We start from the raw sequence: 27,226 nt of genomic DNA, 5'->3' as shown, positions 1-27,226 counted from the left end.
TCTAAACTATACTGAACTAAAATATAAATTAAAATTTCAATGATTTTACTGAGTTACAATTCATATGGAAATCAGTAAATTGAATGCAATGTTATCAGGCCCTAATCTATGGATATCACTTGAATGGGCAGGGTTGCAATCATGGGTGGGCCTGGGAAATGGGTGGGCCTGGGAAGGCATAGGTCCACCCACTTGGGAGGACCTATGCCCCCCCCCCCCCACACACACACACACACACACACACAAAAGGTCTTGATTACAGACAGAAATACTCCTCAGTTTCATCAGGTGGCTGGTGTCAGACAATCCCACAGGTGAAGACAACTGATGTGGAGGTTCTGGGCTGGCGTGGTTACACTTGTCTGCAGTTGTGAGGTACTGCCAAATTCTCTCAAATTATGTTAGAAGTGTCTTATGGTAGTGAAATTATCTGGCAACAGCTCTGGTGAACATTCCTGCAGTCAGCATGCTGATTGCATGTCCCCTCAACTGGAGACCTCTGTGGCCTTATGTTGTGACAAAACTGCACATTTTTGTGTCCTTTTGTCCCCAGCCAAGGAAAAATGCTAACTAATAGGGATGCGAACCAATTTGTGCTTTTATTTCAGTTCATGGGACCAATACCTTAGTCGTATTTATATTTTTGTTCAGTATAAATCAAATTGCTGTCTTGGCCTTTTTTAAGAATAAGCTGTATACCTCCATCTCTGTATCCTATTTACAAGTAGTTTTATTTATTTCACCGTTATTTAACTAGGCAAGTTAAGAAATTCTTATCTACAATGACGTCCTACTCTGGCCAAACCTGAATGACACTGGGCCAATTGTGCGCTGCCCTATGGGACTCCCAATCACGGACTTAGACACTGCTTTGTTTATTTGGTTGCTAATCTTTCATATCAGTGGTTTGGTTTTCTACAGGTTTAATTGAAAATGTAAATGTTTTATTTGAAGTAGGTTACTTTCTGTTACTTGCAAATTAAATGTGCGAACCCCACTTAACGGACAACTGGCCATGTGAAACGAACTCGCCCAGAGTGTGGTTACACCACGGAGTTTCTAAACCCAGAAGTGAAACATCGCGATACTTCCAGCCCGGGATTTGGGTTTTGAGAAGTAAAACATTATTCCTTAGTTGTACATTTTCTCGAAATCTAAAGTCAACCTAGATTCGAGCCAATGTCTTAAGTAGTTTAACATGTTATTACTCCAACCTTGTGAAAATGACAAACTGAACGTCGCCTACAAGTGTGATCAGGGATAGGATAAACTATCTTCATACTGTACTGTTTTTGGCTATATGTTTTGAGACGTGGTTAGATTCAGAAAGCATCTCTATACTCCCATTGCTTCTGATTGGTGCTCCATGATACGCCCAAGTGCGTTACATACCACTGACGTCACTCACAGTATTTTTGGCCACGCCTTACGTTGTTATCCTGTCTCGTCTCAACCTGTTAACTGCTTGGAAATATTTTGACAGAAATTCATCATGCCTATTCGAACAGCTGTCCGTTATATTAGTGCCCCAATAAGATATATTTTGAGACCCTCAACTACCACCTCAAACCGGGGCTATGCAGCTATCGCCGAGGCTAGAACGGTGCTGGAGCATGAACTTGAAACGATCCGAACTGGTGGAACGTGGAAAGGAGAAAGAATAATCACGTCCAAGCAGGGTCCTCATATAAACGTGGACGGCAGTCATGGCGGTGAGTAGCCTGACGTTATAGTTAGGGGTCAGCTCACCAACTTTCAATTATATTGATTTGCCTACCTATGCTTTGCTGTCCTCAAGTGACATGAAAAACATGGCAGAAGTTGGCACCGTGGAATTTAAGTCTAGCCTACCCACGTTGTCTAACCAGGTCGAATTTGTTGCATACAGCTAAGAGTTGTACCAAGCTAAGTTAGCTAGCAAGTTTACCTACTCGCTTAGTCTTGTTCACACCCATCTGAAGTTCGCGGAAATTCATCTCAGCCTGGTGGTGTTGGGGTAGCTAGCTACATGGCCGAGACTTGCCCTACTTGTTACGTGTGCTTAGTGTTATCGTGATTTGTGATGGCTGCTGGTGTTGTTAAACCCATATTTCTGCCACCAACGTAACTACTAAATTGTTACTGTTCACTTTTGTGTACCAGAGAAAGACTGACCCCTAGTGCTGATTTATGAATGGCTTATGGCTTTCGTGTACAGCTGGCACTCTTCTGTTTTTGCCAGTAAGTACACAATGGTAGAAATCCCTCACTCATACTCCCTCCAGCAGTCATGCAAGGTCACTGTGGTAATTGTTACTGGTAAATCGAGCTTTCTCTGGCAGTTGGGTCAGTATTGTTATGGTGTGCATGTCCTCTGGAGAACCTGGCTTATATATGCTTAGTTATTGGTTCTCTCTCTCCCCATACAGACATATTGAATTTCTGCGCAAACAACTATCTGGGCCTCTCCAGCCATCCCCAGGTAGTGGAGGCAGGGATTGAGGCCTTGAATAAGTATGGTGCTGGGCTGAGCTCAGTGAGATTCATCTGTGGCACACAGGTAACCTAAAGCCTGCTTGCTCAAGTTGATTCTGGTGGTTCTGTGTGAGTCCACATGACTCTGTGATTGTGTCTCCTCTCATTCTCGTATTACCATATGATCCACAGGACATTCACAAAGATCTGGAGCAGAAGCTGGCTCAGTTCCATGAGCGTGAGGACTGCATCCTATATGCCAGCTGTTTTGACGCCAACGCAGGGCTATTTGAGGTTTGTGATTCTTGAATACATTAACATGTGATTAACTGTCTTATACATTCTGTTGCATGGTCTGTCTTTACAGTTGCTGTGCCACTGTATTAAACAATCGTAAAGTAGTAATGCACTCTTTTTCTACGCCAGGTTCTGTTGGGCCCTGACGATGCAGTTCTTTCTGATGAGCTGAATCATGCCTCTATTATTGATGGGATCAGATTGTGTCGGGCCAAGAGGTTCAGATATAAACACATGGACCTGAATGACTTGGAGACCCAGCTGAAAGAGTCCCAGGTAAAGAGAGTGCTATACACTCATTGAAATAATAATCTCCTTGAGGTGATCATGTGGCATAATGACAGTGGGGTAAGGAACAAGACAGGCATCATCTGCTGTCCATCTTTCAGCGAGAGGATTTCTAAACTCTGTCTTCCCCATCATAAGTACCTGCACTACCTTCAGCCATTACACATATTTCTTAGAATATGATTGCACAGTATCTTTTTTTAAATTAAGGGCTCCACCTTTCATGAAGCTTATTATGCTGAATCCTCTTGAAATCCATGAAGCTTGAAACCATAGTGATGGGTAAATAAAGGTTGCTGAATTGATTTTAGAGTTAATGGGCTGTGTTTGCGTCACTGGTCATCATGGCTCCTTGTCCTCCTCAGTCATCTCGTCTACGCCTTGTTGTCACGGATGGTGTGTTCTCCATGGATGGTGACATGGCTCCATTGAAGGGGATCTGTGACCTGGCAGAGCAGTATGGAGCCATGGTCTTCATTGACGAATGCCATGCTACAGGCTTCATGGGCCCACGAGGCAGGTGAGTGAAGGTCCGGGTGGAGAGAAAAAAGGACAGATGGAGAAATTATGCTAGAACTTTACTGATGTAATTATGTCTAGGTAAACTAAAAAGCATGATGGTTTCTTTGCCAATTATGTCGACCAATAGTGTTATTACATTTTGTTTGCAGAGGCACAGATGAGCTCCTGGGAGTGATGGACAGGGTTCACATTGTCAACTCTACTTTGGGAAAAGCACTGGGAGGTGCAGCTGGTAGGTTTCCCTCTGTTTCAAGTCATATATGGAGTTGCATAACGGTACTGTATGTTCTCAATAGTTATGAAATGTCACTATTGACAATGTAGGCTGTGTTATTGAACTCCATAAATGGATGACAAAATTAACTTGAAAATGTACATTGATACAGGACATTTGGAAAGTATTCAGACCCCTTGACTTTTCCCATATTTTGTTGTTACAGCCTTATTCTAAAATGTTTTTTTTTTTTTAACTAGTAAATTAATTTGATTGGACATGATTTGGAAAGGCACACACCTCTCTATATAAGGTCCCACAGTTGACATTGAATGTCAGAGCAAAAACGAAACCTTGCGGTCGAAGGAATTGTCTGTAGAGCTCAGAGACCGGATTATGTCGAGGCACAGATCTGGGGAAGGCTACCAAAAAATGTCTGCAGCATTTAAGGTCCCCAAGAACTCAGTGGCCTCCATCATTCTTAAATAGAAAACGTTTAGAACCATCAAGACTCTTCCTAGAGCTGGTCTCCTGTCCAAACTGAGCAATCAGGGGAGAAGGGCCTTGGTCAGGGAGGTGATCAAGAACCTGATGGTCACTCTGACAGAGCTCCAGAGTTCCTCTGTGGAGATGGGAAAACCTTCCAGAAGGACAACCATCTCTGCTGCTCTCCACCAATCAGGTCTTTATGGTAGAGTGGCCAGACGGAAGCCACTCCTCAGTAAAAGGCGCATGACAGCTCGCTTGGAGTTTGCCAAAAGGCACCTAAAGACTCTCAGACCATGAGAAACAAGATTCTCTGGTCTGATGACACCAAGATGGCCTGAATGCCAAGTGTCACGTCTGGAGGAAACCTGTCACCATCCCTACGGTGAAGCATGGTGGTGGCAGCATCATGCTGTGGGGATGTTTTTCAGAGGCAGAGACTAGTCAGGATCGAGGGAAAGGTGAACGGAGCAAAGTACAGTGAGATCCTTGATGAAAACCTGCTCCAGAGCGCTCAGGACCTCCGACTGGACAACGACCCAAAGCACACAGCCAAGACAATGCAGGAGTGGCTTTGGGACAAGTCTCTAAATGTCCTTGAGTGGCCCAGCCAGAGCCCGGACTTGAACCCGATCAAACATCTCTGGAGAGACCTGAAAATAGCTGTGCAGCGACCCTCCCCTGACAGAGCTTGAGAGCGTCCTGCAGAGAAGAATGGGAGAAACTCCCCAAATACAGGTGTGCCAAGTTTGTAGCATCATACCCAAGAAGACTCAATGCTGTAATCGCTGCCAAATATGCTTCAAGAGTACTGAGAGAAGGGTCTGAATACTTATGCCGATATGATATTTCAGTCTTTGGGGGGGGGGGCTGTAACGTAACAAAATGTGGAAAAGGTCAAGGGGTCTGAATACTTTCCGAATGCACTGTATAAGGTGGATATGGGTTTTCTATCTGTTTTTTCTCAGGTGGGTACACAGTGGGTCCTAAACCTCTGATTGACTTGCTGAGGCAGCGCTCTCGTCCGTACCTGTTCTCCAACTCCCTACCCCCTCCTGTCGTGGGCTGCGCTACTCGGGCTGTCGAGCTGCTCCTCGCTTCCAATGAGATTGCCCAGAGTGTCGGGGACAAAACCATGAGGTGGGAATCGGGGAAGGGACTTGGGCCTCTGTTTTGGTGAATGTGGTAGACCCCATCTAAGCTTATGGAATGGTTAACATAGGAGCACGGACAAAAACAGATAAGTCTTTTTGTGTTGGTCTTTGTGAAAAATACGTATGAGCTGAATCATGAATGGGACATGTTTGAAAAGCGCAATTGAATGACCATGAGAGGGACTAGTCTTGTGCTGAAAAAGTGACAAGATTTGTGTTTATTCTGCATTCAACACTTTTGCTTATTTCGTCTCTCATCTGTACTGTATCCTTCACAGGAGGTTGGTGGCACATTTAATTGGGGAGGATGGGCTCGTAGTAATGGCTGGAGTGGAATAGTATCAACCATTCCGTTTGCTCCGTTCCAGACATTATTATGAGCTGTCCTCTGCTTAGCAGCCTCCACTGGTGTCCTTCCACACATGTTTACAGTTTCAAGAGCACTACATGTTTCCCAGAGAACCCAGTTAGCAACCATGACAGTTGGAAGGCATTGATACTGTATAAGGAACGATGGCTATTTCTGTAATGTCTTTATTCACTCCCCCTTTCGTAGGTTCAGAAACAAAATGACAGAGGCTGGGTTCACCATCTCAGGCTCTGACCACCCTATCTGTCCTGTGATGCTGGGGGATGCCAGACTAGCCTCTCTGATGGCTGATGACATGCTAAAACTAGGTGAGGCAACTGTTCAGGCTGAATATGAATGGAGCACAAGCACATTTCAAGCATTATCAAACATTACAACAATCTGTATATTCGTTGGAAATACTCTGGATTTTTTGTCCACTCATTTTATAGAACTGAACTATTTTTGAAAAGCTTGATCCAAAAGATTTCTGTGGAATTACAAATGAATGGACACATGTCAACCTGTAGAGGGAGACAGAGATATTCTCATTGGTATTTTGTATTCAACAATTTTGTCTCACAAAATGGGAGCTGACAACAATCAGAGACCTAATAGTTTATTAGCTGCAAACTACACTGCTTGAATTCTAGGGCTGGAAAAAAATACTAATTTGAATCAGTCTGGCCTTTTCTTGAAGAACCGTAGTCTTCAGTGTTATGTCTATCTACTACAAGTACCCATTATTCTGTCTCCCACAGGAGTGTATGTGATTGGGTTCTCCTACCCAGTGGTACCAAAGGGCAAAGCCAGAATCCGGGTCCAGATCTCAGCGGCCCACACTGACCAGGACATTGACCGAGCTGTGAATGCTTTCATACAGACAGGCAGGAAGCATGGAGTTGTATCTTAAATAGAAGAACTTGTGGATCATTTTGCTGCCAATAAGCAAGTTAAAAAGACAAGCAGCTTGCAGAGTTTGGTCTGTGGTTACAGGTTACACAGGAGGCCTATGAATGACAGTGTGACAAAGATAATTTATTACATACAGGGTAATGTATTACAGATTATGCTCAATGCTATTTGTGTTGCTTGTGTTGAAGTTGAATGAATAAAATACTTTTAACAAAACGTTGGTATTTTCCAATGGCGCTAGCTAGATATGGTTGTAATACTGGGTAAGCTAGAAGATATATTAAAGTCTTTTCTTTATTTAGAGCAATAAACGTGTGCTTGCATCAACAGTAACTTTGTAAACACAACGAACAGGGTTGTTGTTCCAGTTTGTTGTAGCACCACAATGTCCCTGGCTTGGTCATATATATATATATTTTTTTAATCCTTATTTTCCCGCCACAAACTCTTGCAAGTCCCACCCTTCTATCAGGACACGCCTCCTGCAATGTATTCAGCCAATCATTATCACTCGTTGATCATATCTCCCAATGGCAAAGCGTCACTGTTCGACTTCGCGGGAAAGTGACGATTTTATTTGCCGCGAAAGAGTCAACGTGGAATTCATTGTCCGCAGAAGATCATTGGCGTCAATCACCAAAAACTGTTGCTTTTAGGATTATTAAACAATCTATAGCACTTTGTAGATATAATCGGTGCATTATGTCTGGTTTCGACGACCCTGGAGTTTATTACAGTGACAGCTTCGGCGGTGGAGATGGACCCGGGGATGAAGGTGGAGTGAAACGGAGCCAGATCAAGAAACGATTCCGTGAATTTCTTCGGCAGTTCAGAGTTGGGACCGATCGCACCGGTTTCACCTATAAATACAGGTAAACTAGAGGTTGTATTAAGTGCCACGAAGTCATTTGTCGATGGCTACTGCCGGTTGGTATGATGTTCCACAGATGCCCAACGTTAAGTTAGCTAGCCAGTTAGCTAACAGTTAGTTAGCTAACGTTACAGTAACTGGCTAACTACCACTGATCACCACAATGGTCTTGAAGGAATAAAGTTAGATTCTTCAAGGTCCTGTGATTGAATTTGTATTTCGTTTGTTTTACCCTATGATTATATTCGCATTCTGTTTTAAGCTATTTATATATCTTATTGTTCATGTTGTATTGTTGACATTCTCTGCTGTGTAGAGATGACCTTAAGAGACACTACACCCTGGGGGAGTACTGGGTGGAGGTGGAGATGGAAGACCTGGCCAGCTTTGACGAGGACCTGTCAGACTGCCTGTACAAGCTGCCCTCTGAGAACCTGCCGCTGGTGAGAAGATTGAATAGACTAATAACAGACAAATAATTTGAGGAGTTTTAATTGGAGAAATTGCAGCTTGAATAATTCCTGGATTTGATGGATTCCTATATTTTCTGTTGCTGATCTTATCATGCTGATCTTGTATTCTATTTGGCAATAAATTATCCCTTTAAACTGAGCCCTGACATTATGATTGACAGCTGGAGGAGGCTGCCCAGGAGGTGGCTGATGAGGTGACCCGTCCCAGGCCCCTGGGAGAGGAGACAGTGCAGGAAATCCAGGTCATGCTGAAGAGTGATGGCCATCCTGCCTCCATCCGCAACCTCAAGGTAGGTCTCTGAGGATGCAATGCTGGGCCTTTCATCTTTCAGTTGGTTCATGTAGAAGGTGGCATGAAAAATGTCCCTCAATTTCCCATCCATGTAAAATGACATGACTCTGAACTCTTCATCTCTTTCTCTCTGGTAGTCAGAGCAGGTGTCCAGGCTGGTGAAGGTCCCTGGGATTGTCATCTCTGCCACGGCTGTGCGGGCCAAGGCCACCAGGGTGTGTTTGCAGTGTCGTGGCTGTCGTTCTGTCATCAGTAACATCTCCCTGCCCCCAGGCCTGCAGGGCTATGCTCTTCCCCGAAAGTGCAACACGTGAGTGCAACCCTCTGAGTTGGGTGTTTGTGTACACTCCAGTGCATGAAAAAATGCAATAAGTCATTGTGTGTGTGTGAAATCATCTGCTTTATCATCGTGTGTGATTTCATTATTTAACATCTCTCTCTCTCTCTCAGTGAGCAGGCAGGCAGGGTGAGGTGTCCTATAGATCCCTACTTCATCATTCCAGACCGTTGTGTCTGTGTGGACTTCCAGACCCTCCGTCTGCAGGAATCTCCAGATGCTGTGCCACACGGAGAGATGCCCCGCCACCTGCAGCTCTACTGTGACAGGTAACACACACAGCATTGTCTGTGTGCCTCAATATTCTCAATTAAATACAATTAACACATGCCCAATATACACAGAGTGCAAAGTGAGATTGACGAGTACATACCACATTACAGCTCATGTTCTGCCTCCCCTCAGGTACCTGTGTGACCGTGTGGTTCCTGGGAACAGAGTGACCATTATGGGGATCTACTCCATCAAGAAGGTGGCCCAAGCTAAGGGCAAGGGCAGAGATAAAAGTGCAGGTGTGGGCATCCGCTCCTCCTACCTCCGTGTGGTGGGCATTCAGCAGGACACTGAGGGAGCAGGTAGGCACGATAAGGCTAGTAGAGGTTAGATTACTTATCCAACATTATGTCCTATGTGGGATAGTACTATAGTTAGCATTATATCTTTGTCTCTCAGGTCGTGGGGCCACAGGGTCGTCAGTCTCCCCTCAGGAAGAGGAGGAGCTGAGAGCGTTGGCCTCCTCCCCCGACGTCTACGGCTCCCTCGCCCGTTCCCTCGCTCCTTCCATCTACGGCAGTGATGACCTGAAAAGGGCCATCGCCTGCCTGCTGTTCGGCGGCTCCAGGAAGAGGTGAGTCATGACCATTGGAAATGGCATTTGGAATTCGAATAGATTTTTGATGTTTCTCTCCAGTGTGTATGTATAATTACCTTTCCTGTCTCAGGCTGCCTGATGGGCTGACCCGTAGAGGAGACATCAACTTGCTAATGCTGGGAGACCCTGGTACTGCTAAGTCTCAGCTGCTCAAGTTTGTGGAGAGGTGCTCTCCCATTGGGGTAAGGATGGGCTTGATGAATGATTATATGTATATTCCAAGATTAATTGAGAATTTAAAAAATATATATATTTCAGAGCAATCATGACACTCCCTCAACCTAGATTTAAACAAGAATTACAAAGATGAATTCCAAAAATGTAATTTGCTGACAATTAATCAGCATGCTAGTGACCCCTATAGAAAGCGCTAACCCGTATCTTCCCGCTCTCTCTCTTCCTCTGTCAGGTGTATACCTCAGGTAAAGGCAGCAGTGCTGCTGGTCTGACGGCCTCTGTCCTGAGAGACCCCGTCACCCGTGGCTTCATCATGGAGGGAGGAGCCATGGTGCTGGCTGATGGTGGGGTGGTGTGCATCGATGAGTTTGACAAGGTAAGGAAACATGGACAGAAGTACACCAATTGCTGAATACTTGACTAGTTTGTTTGCAGACTCTTAACTGTCTCTCTTTCCTCTCAGATGAGAGAGGATGACCGAGTAGCCATCCATGAAGCCATGGAGCAACAGACCATCTCCATTGCCAAGGCTGGCATCACCACCACCCTGAACTCCCGCTGCTCGGTGCTGGCCGCTGCTAACTCTGTGTTTGGCCGTTGGGACGACACCAAGGGAGAGGACAACATCGACTTCATGCCTACCATCTTGTCCCGTTTTGACATGATCTTTATCATCAAGGACATCCACGACCATCAGAGAGACATGGTGAGGGAACACACTTTAGTGTGTGTGTGTGTTTGGGGAAGGTTTATGCACACGGATTGTGAGCACGGCCCAGGCTAGCACAGTGTTAACACTATTGACCTTCTTTTCTCTCTCAGACTCTGGCCCGCCACGTGATGAACGTCCATCTCAGTGCTCATACTCAGACGGAGGGTGTGGAGGGAGAGATCACACTGGCCACACTGAAGAAGTACATCGCCTATGCCAGAACGTGAGTCTTAAACTCCTTTATATCAGCAGGTTTATTCTGTGTATGTTAGATTCTGTTTAGATGGAGTTCATGAACTCTACTTGCAGAGAAACAATACTACACACTAGTATGTACACATTGAGGGATTTGGTTTGTAACGGTCAAATGTGCCCTGACAGGAAATGCGGCCCGCGCCTGTCTGCGGCTGCAGCTGAAAAGCTGAAGAACAGATACGTGGTGATGAGGAGTGGAGCGAGGGAACATGAGAGGGAGAGTGACAGGAGAGCCTCCATCCCCATCACTGTCCGGTACTTCACATGCCAACGTCATTACCAGTCAGGATACTGTCCATCTTCGGTGTCATAATTCTTGGTTCTCGTGGTCCCCTGCAGGCAGCTGGAGGCGGTGGTGCGCATCTCTGAGTCCCTGGCCAAGATGAAGCTGCAGGCCGTGGCTGGAGAGGAGGAGGTGGACGAGGCCCTGCGGCTCTTCCAGGTGTCCACACTGGACGCTGCGCTGTCCGGCAGCCTCTCGGGTGTGGAGGGCTTCACCACTCAGGAGGACCAGGAGATGATTTCCCGTGTTGAGAAGCAGCTGAAGAGACGCTTTGCCATTGGCTCCCAGGTGTCCGAGCACAGCATCGTCCAGGACTTCACCAAGCAGGTCAGTTACACTCGTCTACTTTGAACAGAGACGGGACCACTTGGTCAATTACATAAAAGTTCTTTGGGCATTGGAATGTTTGGCCCTTTGTCTATATGATTCAGTGCTGTCCTCAGTTGGCCTACGTGTTGCCCTGTAGCCTGTTTACCTGTCCACTGATCAGAATCTCTCTCTACCCTCTCCCATATACAGAAGTATCCAGAGCAGGCCATCTACAAGGTCCTTCACCTGATGATGAGGAGGGGAGAGCTTCAGCACCGCATGCAGAGGAAGGTGCTCTACAGAGTCAAGTAGTCTCTCAAAAAAATGCATACGCACAAAGATTAAGTCACGTTGGGCTTTGTAAATAGTAGAAGGGACAGGCGTCTCCTCAATTCACTCTTCCTCACAAGCCAGTGGACGTCTTCATGAAGTCACGTCGATACGTCTTCTTCATCTTAGACCACAGAGCCACTATAGAGCCACTGATGTCTACCTTTCCCTGTGTTGCTTTTCCAAGTTATGCCAACAACAGTTATTTACTGTTCTATTGCTCTCATAAGTATTTTGGGGTCTATTCTTTTTAGTCTAAACAAATTATGGAGGCAATTTGGATGAACTGTATTGTTGAATTGTTTGGGGCAAGAGAAGTGTTATGAGACTGTCCTAAAGATTGTTAATGTTAAATCATTACTTGTGGAAGTTATTTTGTATTGAAAATAAATGGCAAACTTCTTTATTTAGACATTTGTTGAAATGGTGTGCATAATCTTTAATGAAACATACTATGTACACAGAATTGCAATTAATACAGCATGTCGATTGTCATTTTAAGATTGCCTTCAGCATGTAAAAGTACAGTCAGGACAAGTGCTGTAAATGCACACACCCGTAGGTGGTTATGATTAGTCAAGTGATTCTGTCAACTACATTAAAAATACTTATTTCAAGGCTTTAGAATACATAGATACCCATTCCGACTGTTGCTAAAGCAACACAAATACCCAGTGACAACTGCACGATGGACAAAGAGGGGATGGTAGCTGGCGTCTCGGCCTTTTCTTGGTCCCCTGCAAAAGCAAAGGAATACTTTCTTATAACTCAAAAGGAAGGTGAAGGATCACATTTCCAATCAGCATATGAGCTTGTACTTTACCATAAGCTTCCTCTGTGACACTCAACATTTTCTGTAGATCATTGAAGACCTGTACGAGAAAGAACACAGGGCGTCTTCATTGAACAAGACGTACACAATCCTCAGCAATATGTGATGGCACCCAGTAACATGTTTACACTGCGTCGTCCACTAGACCTTCCCAGTTTCACTTCCTCTGCACAGTCATGTTTAGCTAGTTTTAATGTCACGTGCACAAGCACAGTGAAATGCCTATCTTGTAAGGTCTAAACCCAACAATGCAGTAATAAATAAGAATGTAATACTAAAAATAAAGTAGAACAAAAACACAAGAGAAAAAAAACAAGAACACGAGAAAACATACTATATACAGGATCAGTCGGTTCCAGAACCATATCTAAAATGTGCATGGATACTGGAGTGATATCGGTAGATATGTGTAGGTATATATGATAAACAGAGTAGCAGCAGTGTATATGATTGCATTTGAGTGCGTGTGTGTGTAGAGTCAATATAAAAGTATGTGCATATTATTTGTGTGAGCAAATTATGGAGTGAGTGTTTGTGTCTGTGTTGGAGTGTCAGTGTGTGCATAGAGATGGTGCAAAAATTAAATACAAGGGTCAACTCGGTCTGTGTATCCATTTTATTAGCTATTTAGTTAGCTGTTTAGCACTCTTAAGGCTTGGGGTTAGAAGCTGTTCAGGAGCCTGTTGGTGTCAAACTGGATGCACTGGTACCGCTTGCAGTGCAGAAGCAGAGAGAACAGTATATGACTTGGGTGGCTGGAGTCTAACAATTTTCTATATTCTTACCCAGTTTGCTTCCACTCTTCTTCCCTTTCACTCACCTGGATGTTGAGTTCGAAGGCCATGATAGCTTCCTCCAGCACCCCATCCCTCTCCTCCTTGGTCAGCTCGATGCTGTTCATTCTGCTCCTGTACAGCTGCTTGAAGCGGTTAGGGCTTGACACTCCGGGGAAGGAGAAAAACGACAGTCCCTCTCCACTGCTTAACCCAATTGACTTCTGGGTAATCTTCCCCAAAATTTGTCCTCCTGACAGGTCACCGAGGTAACGGGTGTAGGCGTGGGCCACCAGCAATTTAGGATTGCCTTCACCAATCTGAAGAGGGAAACAAATAAATTGTTATTACTAAGCAGGTACACAATTAAGATAGTGTGCCTACCCTGCATGTTGGCCTGTACCTTGCGAAGTCTCTGTGTATATCTGTGTGTTGCAGCAGGAATGATGACTCTCTTTCGCCACTCCTGTCCAAAGAAGTGTTCCAGATCTCTCTCTAGTGTCTCCAGTCGGGCCAGTTCCTGGGGAAAGTATATCGGTGCAACACCTGGGTGGGAAGCATTTCTATCCATCTCCCCTTCCAGGGCTTTATAGATCTCGTAGAGGGAACACAGAAGAAGCTGCCATGGAAAAGAGGGGTTAGAGATGAATACTTAGTACACAGTGAGTGCTCATTTTCCATGACTATGTAGAAAGGCATTCTAGGTAGTTCATATTATGAAAACCACTGTAAATTATTTTTGGCAAGTGGTTTTTAATTCACTCTCAGATTGGCTTTTCTCACCTTGTACTGCGGAAGAGTTATCTGTCCCTTCTGATAGCTCAGCATCAGTTGGGTGTTTTCTGCCCTGACATGGATCTCTTTAGTCGCTGCTTTTATCTCTTCTGACAAATCCCTGAGGAGAGATGGAGAACATTAGGAGGACATCCTGATTTACCTGAGTACAGTCAATGTGAGCACAGAGTTTGCAGTTAGTAAATGTGTTCTGTATGTTCAATACCTTTACCATATATCAGCCCTGACCTGGTCTGAAATACAATAATCTAGTTAACATATCGACCATTCATTACAAAATGACTGTACCTGCCAGGGTTCTGCATATCATCTTTCTGTCCCGAGTTGACTGTCTCCATGTCTGTATTCCAGAATTTTTTATATGGTGGTTATAACATTATTACCCAAATGTGACCATCTGTTACAGTTTATTAAAAAACAAGTCAGTGAAAGAGGTGATCATTTACCTGTGGGGTATTTCCTTGTTGATGTCTTGTTATACAGCTGGTAAATGAAAGCTGCCTCCTTCTCAAACGAGTTTAGAGTTGCTGTGTCCTCTTTGACCTGTGTCCCAGTCTTTATATTTTACTCCCTTGCCTTCTCTCCCAATGTTTGTCAGCTAAATCAAATGGGAAGTGAGAGTGTTGACTCATTTCCCTTATGCTGAAGCTTAACATGACAGGGCAGATTTACCAGTGAGGGGAGAGCATGAGTGAGCAGATGGGATGGTAGAAATCATTAAACACAGAGTCACATGAACTACAGGAAGTGAATGTGTTCCTTCTGCTATTGAGGGAGAGTATGTTGACTACAGGTGAGAACAAAGTTATAAACACTGAGTGTACAAAACATTAGGAACACCTTCCTACTATTGAGTTGCACCCCCTTTGCCCTCAGAACAGCCTCAATTCTACAAGGTGTTGAAAGCGTTCCACAGGGATGCTGGCCCATGTTGATTCCAATGCTTCCCACAGTTGTGTCAAGTTGGCTGGATGTCCTTTGGGTGGAGGACCATTCTTGAAACACACAGGAAACTGTTGAGTGTGAAAAACCCAGCAGTGTTACAGTTCTTGACACACTCAAATCGGTGCGCCTGGCACCTACTACCATACTCCGTTCAAAGGCACTTAAAACTTTTGTCTTGCCCATTCCCCCTCTGAATGGTGTACATAAACAATCTATGTCTCAATTGTTTCAAGGATTGAAAATCCTTCTTTAACCTGTCTCCTCCCCTTCATCTACACAGATTGAAGTGGATTTAACAGGTATTATCAATAAGCGATCATAACTTTCACCTGGAATGTCATGTTTCTAATGTTTTGTGCTCTTGTTGTATGTACCTTTTAGTTTTCTGAAGATGAATTAGAATAACAAGAGTGATTCAATATGCTGACTTAACTGCAGGCAGGACTCAATGGTTAAATGAATCCAATTTAATCCAATTCTCTCTCCCAATGTGTTCATTGAACTTTGTGTTGGTACAAAGTTTCAGCCACAAATGACTAACTGCAGGTCAAAATTCATTTCAGGGGATTACATTGTAAACTCTTGTCCTCAACATTCAATTAGTATGATGTACCTTACATTTGGCTATTATACATCTATTGATCTATTACCAATCTATAGATAACCTGATTCAACAGGTTTCAACAAAATAGAGAAGGGAGATACCATGACTCAACAGAAATGTATGTTGCAGCTGTAGAAGGCAAAAATAAGAGCAATTTCTAGGCATGAGAACTTTATGAATAGTTAATTGTGTTTATGATATTATACTAATATGCATGCTATGTTTCACTTAATTAAAATTGTATAATGATTAGTATGTCTTTCACCAAAACATTATCAAACTACTACAATTATCTCAAAATCTCAAAAATGTCAACATTACAAAGTTTATAGCATTGTAATAAAGAATGTAAAATGTGTTACTTTGGCTACATGATACTTTTGTATCAAAAGTATGGAACATTTCTTTTTCCATCACTTTAAATTTTATCACGCTCTGTATTTTACACACAAGCTCTTATTGGCCAGAATAGAGCAGCGTTTATTGGTCAGAGTACTGTGGTATGCTGGAGTGTCGTATCAAGGGATGGGGCTCCTTTATGAAATTCAGACAATAGGTTGTTGGAGAGTTTTATTTACAGACCAAATGCAAAATTATATGGGATTAGATGAGAGGGAACCACTGCAGTGAAAGGTAAAACATCCTACTTTAATAGATATGCTGTGTGTTTTGTGCTCGTGGAGCGCTTCTCAACCAGCGGTCTAGTGCAGCATGTCGAGTTATGATGTCGGGCCAGAGTTTCAAGGCAAGCACCGGGATACACCCCATGAAGGCCCGCTATTGTCGTAGTTTCTCTGTTCTTCCACTCACTTGAACAATGCTATCTGATATGTTATTTCAATTGACCTTCTTATGTTGGTAAGTCCATGGAAAAGAGTTGCATGACTTTGACAATAATATGGTTGCTGCTTGCCAGTGGATATTTTCAGATTGCAGCTTTCAAAACTTAAATTTGCCGTTGATTATTGTCACCAGGGTATTGCAATGACCTTCACTAAACCCACTCTCCCACCATTAAATGCCTTCATTGCCTTTTACTCATTCATAGGCAATGGATTCCTCTATCCTTCTTCTCCTAGCCCTCCTGGTCGCCCTGGTCCAATGTTTTCCTGATGACTACTACAGTCACAACAGCACCCGTCACCATGACTACTGTGTGCTTGGAGCCGGGCCTGCGGGCCTTCAGATGGGTCACTTTCTCTCCAAGAGTCAGAGAGAATACATCATCTTGGAGAGGAACTCTGGGCCAGGGAGCTTCTTCAATATGTGAGTGCCTCTGTAGTAATGGGGGTCGACAATATCGGGTATTGCACTTGCTGAATCAATTTTCCAACTCGGCAAGGTATTTTGTGAGAGTACAACAATGATGCAACTTTCTCTATTGCCCTGCTCATAGAAATATGTCCTGATCTACACCATGTACATGAACATGTGTTGTATCTCATGGATGTTTTTTCTCCCTTTAAAGATACCCTCGACACAGGAAACTCATCAGCATCAATAAGAACTACACAGGAAGGCGGAACCGCGAGTTCAACCTTCGTCACGATTGGAACTCCCTCCTGAGTGACAGGCCCGACCTGCTGCTTCAGCGAGTCAGCCGGGGAGCTCTACCCAGACGCAGACTCATTCCCCCGCTACCTCTCCATGTATGTGAAGGAGCTGGGGCTGAAGGTCCAGTATGGGGTGGACATCGGGAAGATCAGGGCCTCGGAGTCTGAATCACCTAGAGGCAGGGGATACATACTGACTGACCAGCGTGGACTGGACTATACATGCAGGTACTGTGTTATATCTATACACATATCTAATGTAAAAGGTTGGAAATATGGAACAATTCTCCACTATGCATACCATTAAAGAGATGATTCTCTAACTATCTTTCTTTCCTACCCACAGAGTCCTCCTGGTGTCCACAGGACTGTGGGATCCTCAGAAAGGTCCAGTTTGAGGGCTCAGACCTGGTAGAGGGCTATGAGTCCATCCCTGTGGACCCAGAGGAGTATAAGGACCAGGCCGTGCTGATCCTGGGTAAGGGGAACTCAGCATTTGAAACAGCTCAGAGCATCCTGGGTCGGGCCAGCCGGATCCATCTCTACAGCCCGAGCCCGGTCCGCCTAGCCTGGCAGACACACTACGTCGGAGACCTCAGGTACTGAGAGGCATCATCAGGTTTTGACTCCCATATTGTCCTCTCCTACCAATTGTTCTTTCTTTTGTTTTACTGATTTAGTACTCCTGCAGCAGTGTTTTAGATCGGAGTATGTTGCTATTCCCTTTAGCATAATCTGTTCATATCAAAGTGACCTATTTCCTCTCTTCCACAGAGCTGTGAACAATGAGCTGCTAGACACGTACCAGCTAAAGTCCCTTGATGGGCTGGTGGAGGGAGGCCTTGAGGACATTGCTATCGTCAGAAATGGAGAGGATGAAAAGAAGCGCTCAGGCAGAAAGAAGAAGTGCAGATCCATTGGGAAGGAAAAGCGTGGCAAGTTGTTCCTTACTCTATCTGAGCTTCTGGACAGTTTGGATGGGAAGAACAGTTCAAAGGTCACAGCGACAAACCTGCCTGTTTACCACAATGACAACTTCTCTCTCCGCCAGCCATATGATCGTGTGATCCGCTGCCTGGGGTTCCGGTTCAACTTCAGCATCTTTGATGGGTATGTAAATGATCATTTTACAGTGGCATGTCTTTACATAATGCGAAAAGAGTTCTGTTAAAATTATTGTTTTCTATGGAAGTAGTGGATCTTCTATTTTGTCATTTTCATTGGAAAAGCCATGCTGTTTCAGGCAGTCTGTCCTAATGATACCGTTAATCTCTCCAGCTCGGCCCGCCCACCAAGCAGTGAGGGTGCCAGGGGGCGGTTGCCAGGGGTGACAGCCTGGTACGAGGGGCGGGGAACCCCAGACCTTTTTGTTCTGGGGACGGCAGCCCACTCAAGAGACTATCGCTCTTCTGCAGGGGGGTTCATCCATGGCTTCCGATACACAGGTAACCATTCAAACTGCTGGTATTACAACGTAGACAAGAGTACAACTACACTCTGTATAGTTAGTAACTGCCTGTAAAGGGGGGGGGCTTTGAAATTACAAATTTGTCTATAAAATAATGTTTTTATAGACAAAATGTGTTTGTTTTTTCACTATTTATTGTTGTAACTTTGTTATGTGTTCCACCCTAGTGCGTGCTGTACATAGAGTCCTTGAGCTGCGTTACCATAGCAACTCCTGGCCAGCAATCAAACTATCAAGCAGTCAGCTGCAGTCCTGGCTGTTGAGGAGGGTCAATGAGGCCTCCGGACCATACCAAATGTTTGGGGTACTTGGAGACATCATTTTACTGAGGGTAAGTAGTGCTGAACCACTGTGCACATTTTTCTTCATGATTATTGTCCCTCATGGTAATTTACCTTTCTCTACCAATGAATCTCACATTGATTGATTGCCTATAGATATCCCGATTTATGTTCACTAAGGCGTGTGTTTACACAGGCAGCCAAATTCTGATATTTTTTTCACCAATCTGTATTTTGACCAATCTGAGCAGCTCTGAAAAACGATCTGATGTGAAAAGATCTGATGTAATTGGTAAAAAATACCAATTAGTGTAAAAAAGGTCAGAATTGGGATGCCTGTGTAAACGCAGCCTAAATTAATCCATTTGTGAACCAGTTTAACTTTGAATAATCTTCTCCTTTCCTGTCAGCTCTCACTGTGAGTACCTGGAGGAGTTTCCCCTCCAGGCCCTGCCCCAGTTCTCTTCTCTGGCTGGCCACCAGCTCTCCAAGCATGGGCTGCTGGTTCTGGTTCTACAGTACGGGCTGAACCGCACAGACTCACTGGGCCCTGGCAGGGCAGAGTCAGAGTGGACACGTGCTTGGAGGTCCAACTTCCTCCACCCTGTTCTATACTACTACGACAAACTTCTCACTGGTGAGTGTGAGAATGTTCGAAACCTTATGAAGAGTACGAAACAGTTTGGCCTTATGGTTGTATTAAAAACTAAGTTAAGTAATGACATTCAAATTAAGAGTATGTCTGTGTATAGTACAAGGCATCTTTGTGGTATGACGTCAGCATTCAAACGTACGTATGTATGCAAAATCAAATACATGTTATTCTTTAATTTGTCTGCCATCCTAAACAGAGAGGGACATGAGACACCGTCCTGTTGGCTGGCCACTGCCACGGCCCAAGGCAGTGCATCACATGATCGAGGACTTCTTGACTGAGTGGGATGGGCCCATCTCCCACAGCCAGCCACTGCGGCGCTTCCTGGAACACTGTCTCCACACTGACCTCAGGGCCTTCTATGCAGGTAGAGCATGTCCTTACCTGATCCCTCATTACAACACCTTATTATACTAGGGTAGATATGCTCTTAGTATGCTCTTAGGATATGTCCTTTATATTTCCATATACAGTGCCTCCTACTCATCTATTTATATCACACAGGATTTGTTCGTTCACTTGTGACATACTGTCATACAGGATCTGTGTTATTACGGTTTTATTATGGTTCTGCACACTCAATTACTTGATTACTGTTTTACAATGTGTAAAACTGAACTTGTTTCTTCTCCCCACAGAGTCATGTTTCCGCTTATCTCTTACCAATCGAAAGCCACCCCTGTTTTGTCGTCAGGGATACCTGAGGAAGCATGGGATTGTTAGGAATAGTCAGCTGTGGCAGCATGCCCATGAAGCTGTGCTAATGCCTGGAGGACAGGACTCTGCATCCACAGACACAGACCCAGCGTTCCCTGATTACCTTACACGAGCTGGAGCCTCAGTGTCCTCTGCAATAAACCTCGACTTCTGATTGTTTACCCAAGGATCCCAAAACTAAGCCTATGACAGTTTTGATGTCCCAAGACATTCTCTACCTCCCATTATAATGTCCATGAATATATACAGAGTCTACAAAACATTTAGAACACCTTCCTTATATTGAGTTCCACTCCCACTCCCTCTTTTGCCCTCAGGACAGCCTCAATTTGTCGGGGCATGGACTATAAGGTGTCGAAAGCGTTCCACAGGGATGCTGGCCCATGTTGACTCCAATGCTTCCCACAGTTGTGTCAAGTTGGCTAGATATCCTTTGGGTGGTGGACCATTCTTGATACACACGGGAAACTGTTGAGTGTGAAAAACCCAGCAGTGTTGCAGTCATTGACACAAACCGGTGCGCCTGGCACGTACTACCATACTCTGTTCAAAGGCACTTAGATATTTTGTCTTGCCCATTCAGCCTCTGAATGGTACACATACACCATCCATGTCTCAATGCTTAAAAATCCTTCTTTAACCTGTCTCCTCCCCTTCATCTACACTGATTAAAGTGGGTTTAACAAGTGACACCAATAAGTGTGTCATGGAAAGAGCAGGTGTTCTTAATGTTTTGTACACTCAGTTTGTATATACAGTACCAGTCAAAAGTTTGGACCACCTACTCATTCCAGGGTTATTCGTAATTTTTTACTATTTTCTAAATTGTACGATAATAGTGAAGACATCAAAACTATGAAATAACACATAGAATCATGTAGTAACCCAAAAATTGTTAAACAAATCAAAATATATTTTATATTTCAGAATCTTCAAAGTAGCCACCCTTTGCCTTGATGACAGCTTTGCCACTCTTGGCATTCTCTCAACCAGCTTCATGAGGTAGTTACCTGGAATGCATTTCAAAAAGTTAATTTGTGGAATTTTTTTGCTTAATGCATTTTAGCCAATCAGTTGTGTTGTGACAAGGTAGGGTTGGTATAGAAATAGCCCTATTTGGCAAAAGACCACGTCCATATTATGGCAAGAACAGGTTAAATAAGCAAATGACAGTCCATCATTACTTTAAGACATGAAGGTCAGTCAATATGGAACATATCAAGAACTCTGAAAGTTTCTTGAAGTGCAGTCGCAAAAACCAAGAGCTATGATGAAACTGACTCTCATGAGGACCACCACATAGAAGGAAGACCCAGAGTTACCTCTGAACTCTGCTGCAGAGGATAAGTTAATTCGATTTACCATCCTCAGAAATCGGCAATTAACTGCACTTCAGATTGCAGCCCAAGTAAATGCTTCACAGAGTTCAAGTAACAGACACATCTCAACATCAACTGTTCAGAGGAGACTGCATGAATCAGGCCATTGTCGAATTGCTGCAAAGAAACCACTACTAAAGGACACCAATAGGAAGAGGAGACTTGCTTGGACCAAGAAACATGAGCAATGGATGTTAGACTGGTGGAAATCTGTCCTTTGGTCTGATGAGTCAAATTGGAGATTTTTAGTTCCAACTGCCGTGTCTTTGTGAGACGCAGAGTAGGTGAACGGATGATCTCCGCATGTGTGTTTCCCACCATGAAGCATGGAGGAGGAGGTATGATGGTGTGGGCGTGCTTTGCTGGTGACACTGTCAGTGATTTATTTTGAATTCAAGGCACACGTAACCAGCATGGCTACCACAGCATTCTGCAGCAATACACCATCCCATCTGGTTTGCACTTGGTGGCACTATCATTTGTTTTTCAACAGGACAATAACCAAAAACACACCTCCAGGCTGTGTAAGGGCTATTTGACCTAGAAGGAAAGTGATGGAGTGCTGCATAAGATGACCTGGCCTCCACAATCAGCCGACCTCAACCCAATTGAGATGGTTTGGGATGAGTTAGACCGGAGAGTGAAGGAAAAGCAGCCAACAAGTACTCAGAATATGTGTTAACTCCTTAAAAACTGTTGGAAAAGCATTCCAGGTGACTACCTCATGAAGCTGGTTGAGAGAATGCCCAGAGTGTGCAAAGCTGTCATCAAGGCAAAGGGTGGCTACTTTGAAGAATCTAAAATCTAAAATATGTTTTTATATTTGTAACACTTTTGGTTACTACATGACTCCGTATGTGTTATTTCATAGTCTTGATGTCTTCACTATTATTGTACGATGTAGAAAACAGTAAAAATAAAGAAAAACCCTTGAATGAGTAGGTGTGTTCAAACTGACTGTATATTCCAAATACTTTGGTTGAACAACATTTACATTTACATTTAAGTCATTTAGCAGACGCTCTTATCCAGAGCGACTTACAAATTGGTGCATTCACCTTATGACATCCAGTGGAACAGCCACTTTACAATAGTGCATCTAAATATTTTAAGGGGGTGGGGGGTGAGAAGGATTACTTTATCCTATCCTAAGTATTCCTTAAAGAGGTGGGGTTTCAGGTGTCTCCGGAAGGTGGTGATTGTTTCCGCTGTCCTGGCGTCGTGAGGGAGTTTGTTCCACCATTGGGGAGCCAGAGCAGCGAACAGTTTTGACTGGGCTGAGCGGGAGCTGTACTTCCTCAGTGGTAGGGAGACGAGCAGGCCAGAGGTGGATGAACGCAGTGCCCTTATTTGGGTGTAGGGCCTGATCAGAGCCTGGAGGTACTGAGGTGCCGTTCCCCTCACAGCTCCGTAGGCAAGCACCATGGTCTTGTAGCGGATGCGAGCTTCAACTGGAAGCCAGTGGAGAGAGCGGAGGAGCGGGGTGACGTGAGAGAACTTGGGAAGGTTGAACACTAGACGGGCTGCGGCGTTCTGGATGAGTTGTAGGGGTTTAATGGCACAGGCAGGGAGCCCAGCCAACAGCGAGTTGCAGTAATCCAGACGGGAGATGACAAGTGCCTGGATTAGGACCTGCGCCGCTTCCTGTGTGAGGCAAGGTCGTACTCTGCGGATGTTGTAGAGCATGAACCTACAGGAACGGGCCACCGCCTTGATGTTAGTTGAGAACGACAGGGTGTTGTCCAGGATCACGCCAAGGTTCTTAGCACTCTGGGAGGAGGACACAATGGAGTTGTCAACCGTGATGGCGAGATCATGGAACGGGCAGTCCTTCCCCGGGAGGAAGAGCAGCTCCGTCTTGCCGAAGTTCAGCTTGAGATGGTGATCCGTCATCCACACTGATATGTCTGCTAGACATGCAGAGATGCGATTCGCCACCTGGTCATCAGAAGGGGGAAAGGAGAAGATTAATTGTGTGTCGTCTGCATAGCAATGATAGAACAACCATCCTGATTCCTCTTGAGAGTTGACAGCTTATCCCATTTTATTCCTTAAATCATATTTATATATTACACTAAATTGTGGCATGTTTTATATGATGGAACTTTAGATTTGAATGTGTGTACAAACAGTATGGGTGATGTTGGGTTTTAATTGCATTGTGATCTATGAATTATGCTTTTTTTTTATATACTATTTGTGTAGGCCTACTACTGTTATTTATCTGCTTAGGGTAGCCTAGTGGTTAGAGCATTGGACTAGTAACTGAAAGGTTGCAAGTTCAAATCCCCGAGCTGACAAGGTACAAAATATGTCGTTCTGCCCTTGAACAGGCAGTTAACCCACTGTTCCTAGGCCGTCATTGAACATAAGAATTTGTTCTTAACTGACTTGCCTAGTTAAATAAAGGTCAAATGAAATTTTTTTTTGTTGCAACAGATGTAAGACATTAAAGAGAGAGAACATAATGCTCAGATGTTTCCATGTTTTTGTAGTATTATACAGCGTACATGGTTATGGGCAAATAATATTTCTTGAATTTCTTCACTCTAAATTGTATCTGTTTTCAAGATTTATTGAGTGCAACAGCATCCATGATTTTATTCATAATATCAAATTTGATTAAAGATATTCAATGTTCCTTGCTATCTGGGACACCCCCCATTGAAGTTGAAACGCATAATGATTAGGATAAGGTTTAACATTATGGTCCCGAGGAGCTCATATAGAACTAACCAGATATAGAATACTGTAGTACACATCTCGCCTGTCCTGCTTGCTCATTTGCTTATTTTGCACGGGGGTGGGTGCTTTGTTTGGAGAGAACGAACAACGTAGGCTCTGATTGGTAATAGTCATTGTCAACGTTTCTCTTTACAATAGGACCGCCTTTTACGGCTTGTTCTCGTGATAATTGAAATTATGAAACAGGAGACATTTTGGTTCTTGTAATAGGGACGTATCTTGAATTCGAAGCATGAACATATGAGCCACAATGGGAGATATGCATAGAATCGTTTCTGTATTGATGTTCTAGAGCCAGCGATGGCAACGGAGAAAATAAACGACGTATTCAAAGTTGCAAGTGAGTTCATCAACATAAATGACTATTTTTGTAGCTCCTAGTACTGGCTTGCGAACGAGGATCATTTTGAAGAGCGAAACACCCAAATAAATCTTCCACATGAGTCGTTGAACATGGACGGGTGGAGTCCAATTGTTGCAAGAGCTTCTGACGATGAACGTTCAAGCTCCGAGGGTGAATACACGGTGGAGACTGGACCAAAAGAAGCGGAGGAGAAAGGGGGTGAACTAAAGATACACGATGAGAGGGTGGATGGTGGTGCTGCTGAGGGATTTGGGATAACTGGCTTTGGAGAGGGCACCGTGAGATTGAGTCGTACAGGACAGACCGCTGAACAAGAACTTCGGTACCTCCACTTGCTATGGGAACCCAGTCGAGTTGGGCCAGGGGCGGGTGTGGCGAGCAGCAAACCCGGGAAGGTGACAGGGTGTAGAGCGAGGCGACAAGGGAGAGCCCGGCGAAATGTGGGGCCCATTGGAAAAGATATTTATGGTACAGAAATTCCACACACTCAAAATTGCAGAGAAAAAAAATGTTGTTGATGGAGAGAGCCGTGAATTCCACACCCAATCACGAGGTGTGAATAGTGTAAAGCTGTGTAAAGCTGTGTGAATGTTGCGGAGGGATGGGATGTCATGCAAGGCATCTGCCTATGGCTCCTGAACTTTGACAAAAGTATCATCAGTATGCATTATACTAGCCTAACACATCAGACGGTGATAGGCATGTCAACACTCAAAGCACTCAAACCTGATGTTTACCTAAACTTTAGCTTGTTTTTCATTCTCTCTAGCGGTGAAGAGGTTTCGAGAGGCTGCCAATGGCAACGACATTGATACAGGTAGGCACTGAAAATAACTATTGGAACATCAACTATTGTGAGACTTAACAAGACTAAGTAATATATGGTATCTCTTTCAGGTGTTTAACGTTTCTGTCTCTTTTTTTATCCAGTGCGCAGGCTTCTTCAAGAAGACGTAGACCCTTGTGCAGCAGATGACAAAGGAAGAACAGCCCTCCACTTCTCCTCCTGTAATGGCAACGAGAGCATTGGTAAGTCAAAGTGAGAAGTGCAAGGGGCTCATGATTCATTACTCAACAGTAATGACATTGTTATGAACTAATAATAGTCACAGCAGCATTACTGTGAACAAATGATTAACTCGTCCCCTTCCTTCCAGTGCAACTTCTTCTGAGCTACGGCGCTGACCCTAACCAGCGGGATGGCCTTGGGAACACCCCTCTCCATCTGGGTGAGAACAACACGTCACCGAAAGTATAGCATTTAGTTCAGGGGTGTACAACATTTCTACTTTAGGTCCCAATGGTAGAAACGTAAAAGATGAACATTTTATTTTGATTGAACTTTTCCATGTCTGAAAAATGTATATTTTCCACAATCTTTCCACTTCTGCACCTGTCTCTGCAGCAGCCTGTACCAACCACGTGCCTGTAATCACCACATTGCTGAGAGGAGGTGAGAAGCCATACGGTATGAAGGCACATGGACATACATACTGTACACCTGCTAATAATAACTTGTTAATGTTGTGTTTCTGTTCAGGCGCACGTGTGGATGCCCTAGACCGAGCAGGAAGGACCCCCCTGCACCTGGCACGCTCCAAACTCAACATCCTGCAGGAAGGAGACTCGAGGAGTATAGAAACTCTTAGAGGGGAGGTCACACAGGTAGTAAGGGGTTATTACTACAGCACTATGTAAACATTAGTATACCAACATTTATTTGGTGCAGTCTGAAATTCTCTCTCTCCATGGCTCTGTAGATCATTCAGATGCTGAGGGAGTACCTGAATGTGATGGGACAGAGTGAGGCCAGAGAGAGACTGGATCATATCTCAACACAGCTGCAGCACACACGCACCAAAGAACAGGTAAGACACATTTGTGTTTAACTCACTCTCTCTCACACACACATGTTTTTTGGCATTGAACCAAATGGTAACACAACCAATTGGTATCATTTTTTTTACAAGACTGAATGAGTCTTCATAGGTGACAATTATGGCTTCTCTTCTGTTTCAGGTTGATGAGGTAACCGACTTGCTGGCCAGCTTCACGTCACTCAGTCTACAGAAGCAGAATTTGGGGGATAGGTAGAGGGGGCTCTCTTTGTGGATACATTCTTCTGTTTATGGCGGAGTAATGGGCATACTTCTGTGATAAAGTAAATAAAAAAGATCTTTATGAACTCATTACCCTTGACTGTTGTTTTGGTCTTCCTCTCAGCATCTTTATGTCACTGCCTTTTTTCTGTTGCCTTGCATGTGTTGTACATGAATGTTTACTGTAAAAAAAATAAAAAAATCATGGTCATTGTTGTAAATGTTTGTAACAATCTGAATTAATGGATTAAAAAAAATATTTGGAAATATTTGTTGCCTCTGCTTTATAAGAAAATACGGTGTAACATTAATATGCATTGTCAGTTAATGTAGTTATCATGATCCATTCATAGAATTACTACATGAAAAGTAATGGTTACAAATTGGTTACAATATCTCCAAATTAACAGACGCAATGTATATTTCC

At 44.0% G+C, this 27,226-nt stretch overlaps 4 protein-coding genes and 1 pseudogene across 5 annotated transcripts; 4 read left to right on the top strand and 1 right to left on the bottom strand.

The window, feature by feature from the left end:
• Positions 1-1,416: 1,416 nt before the first annotated feature.
• gcat (glycine C-acetyltransferase) lies at positions 1,417-6,895 on the top strand. Its single transcript, XM_046330720.1, has 9 exons — positions 1,417-1,712; positions 2,409-2,539; positions 2,647-2,748; positions 2,881-3,027; positions 3,405-3,559; positions 3,711-3,793; positions 5,230-5,401; positions 5,972-6,093; positions 6,526-6,895. Exons 1-9 carry the CDS (start codon positions 1,493-1,495, stop codon positions 6,675-6,677), a joined length of 1,284 nt encoding a protein of 427 aa, XP_046186676.1. The 5' UTR covers positions 1,417-1,492; the 3' UTR covers positions 6,678-6,895.
• A 328-nt stretch (positions 6,896-7,223) lies between these two features.
• On the top strand, positions 7,224-12,001 carry LOC124015491 (DNA replication licensing factor mcm5-like). Its single transcript, XM_046330718.1, has 14 exons — positions 7,224-7,551; positions 7,867-7,993; positions 8,185-8,313; positions 8,453-8,625; positions 8,766-8,921; positions 9,058-9,227; positions 9,325-9,499; positions 9,594-9,705; positions 9,933-10,076; positions 10,164-10,406; positions 10,523-10,635; positions 10,794-10,922; positions 11,007-11,277; positions 11,470-12,001. Exons 1-14 carry the CDS (start codon positions 7,382-7,384, stop codon positions 11,569-11,571), a joined length of 2,214 nt encoding a protein of 737 aa, XP_046186674.1. The 5' UTR covers positions 7,224-7,381; the 3' UTR covers positions 11,572-12,001.
• LOC124015493 (heme oxygenase-like) lies at positions 11,992-14,584 on the bottom strand. Its single transcript, XM_046330721.1, has 7 exons — positions 14,436-14,584; positions 14,278-14,329; positions 13,978-14,089; positions 13,598-13,813; positions 13,242-13,514; positions 12,413-12,461; positions 11,992-12,326 (listed from the first exon to the last, which is right to left on the bottom strand). The coding sequence occupies exons 2-7, from the start codon at positions 14,325-14,327 to the stop codon at positions 12,211-12,213; spliced, it is 816 nt and encodes a 271-aa protein (XP_046186677.1). The 5' UTR covers positions 14,328-14,329; positions 14,436-14,584; the 3' UTR covers positions 11,992-12,210.
• Positions 14,585-16,589: 2,005 nt separating this feature from the next.
• On the top strand, positions 16,590-20,610 carry LOC124015376 (annotated as a pseudogene).
• A 3,909-nt stretch (positions 20,611-24,519) lies between these two features.
• On the top strand, positions 24,520-27,066 carry LOC124015768 (ankyrin repeat domain-containing protein 54-like). Of its 2 annotated transcripts, XM_046331230.1 has the most exons (8): positions 24,523-25,168; positions 25,470-25,517; positions 25,631-25,729; positions 25,858-25,929; positions 26,106-26,153; positions 26,241-26,365; positions 26,461-26,568; positions 26,720-27,066. In XM_046331230.1, the coding sequence occupies exons 1-8, from the start codon at positions 24,790-24,792 to the stop codon at positions 26,792-26,794; spliced, it is 954 nt and encodes a 317-aa protein (XP_046187186.1). In that variant the 5' UTR covers positions 24,523-24,789; the 3' UTR covers positions 26,795-27,066. The 2 variants fall into 2 exon arrangements, with proteins under 2 accessions (XP_046187185.1, XP_046187186.1); XM_046331229.1 differs by having other exon boundaries at positions 24,520-25,168; positions 26,106-26,365.
• The last annotated feature ends 160 nt before the right edge of the window (positions 27,067-27,226 follow it).

The sequence above is a fragment of the Oncorhynchus gorbuscha genome, linkage group LG26, assembly GCF_021184085.1.
Source record: "Oncorhynchus gorbuscha isolate QuinsamMale2020 ecotype Even-year linkage group LG26, OgorEven_v1.0, whole genome shotgun sequence".
Classification (NCBI taxonomy): domain Eukaryota; kingdom Metazoa; phylum Chordata; class Actinopteri; order Salmoniformes; family Salmonidae; genus Oncorhynchus; species Oncorhynchus gorbuscha.
The sequence above is the reverse complement of the archived record's forward strand: the minus strand, read 5'-3'. Positions and strand labels throughout refer to the sequence as shown.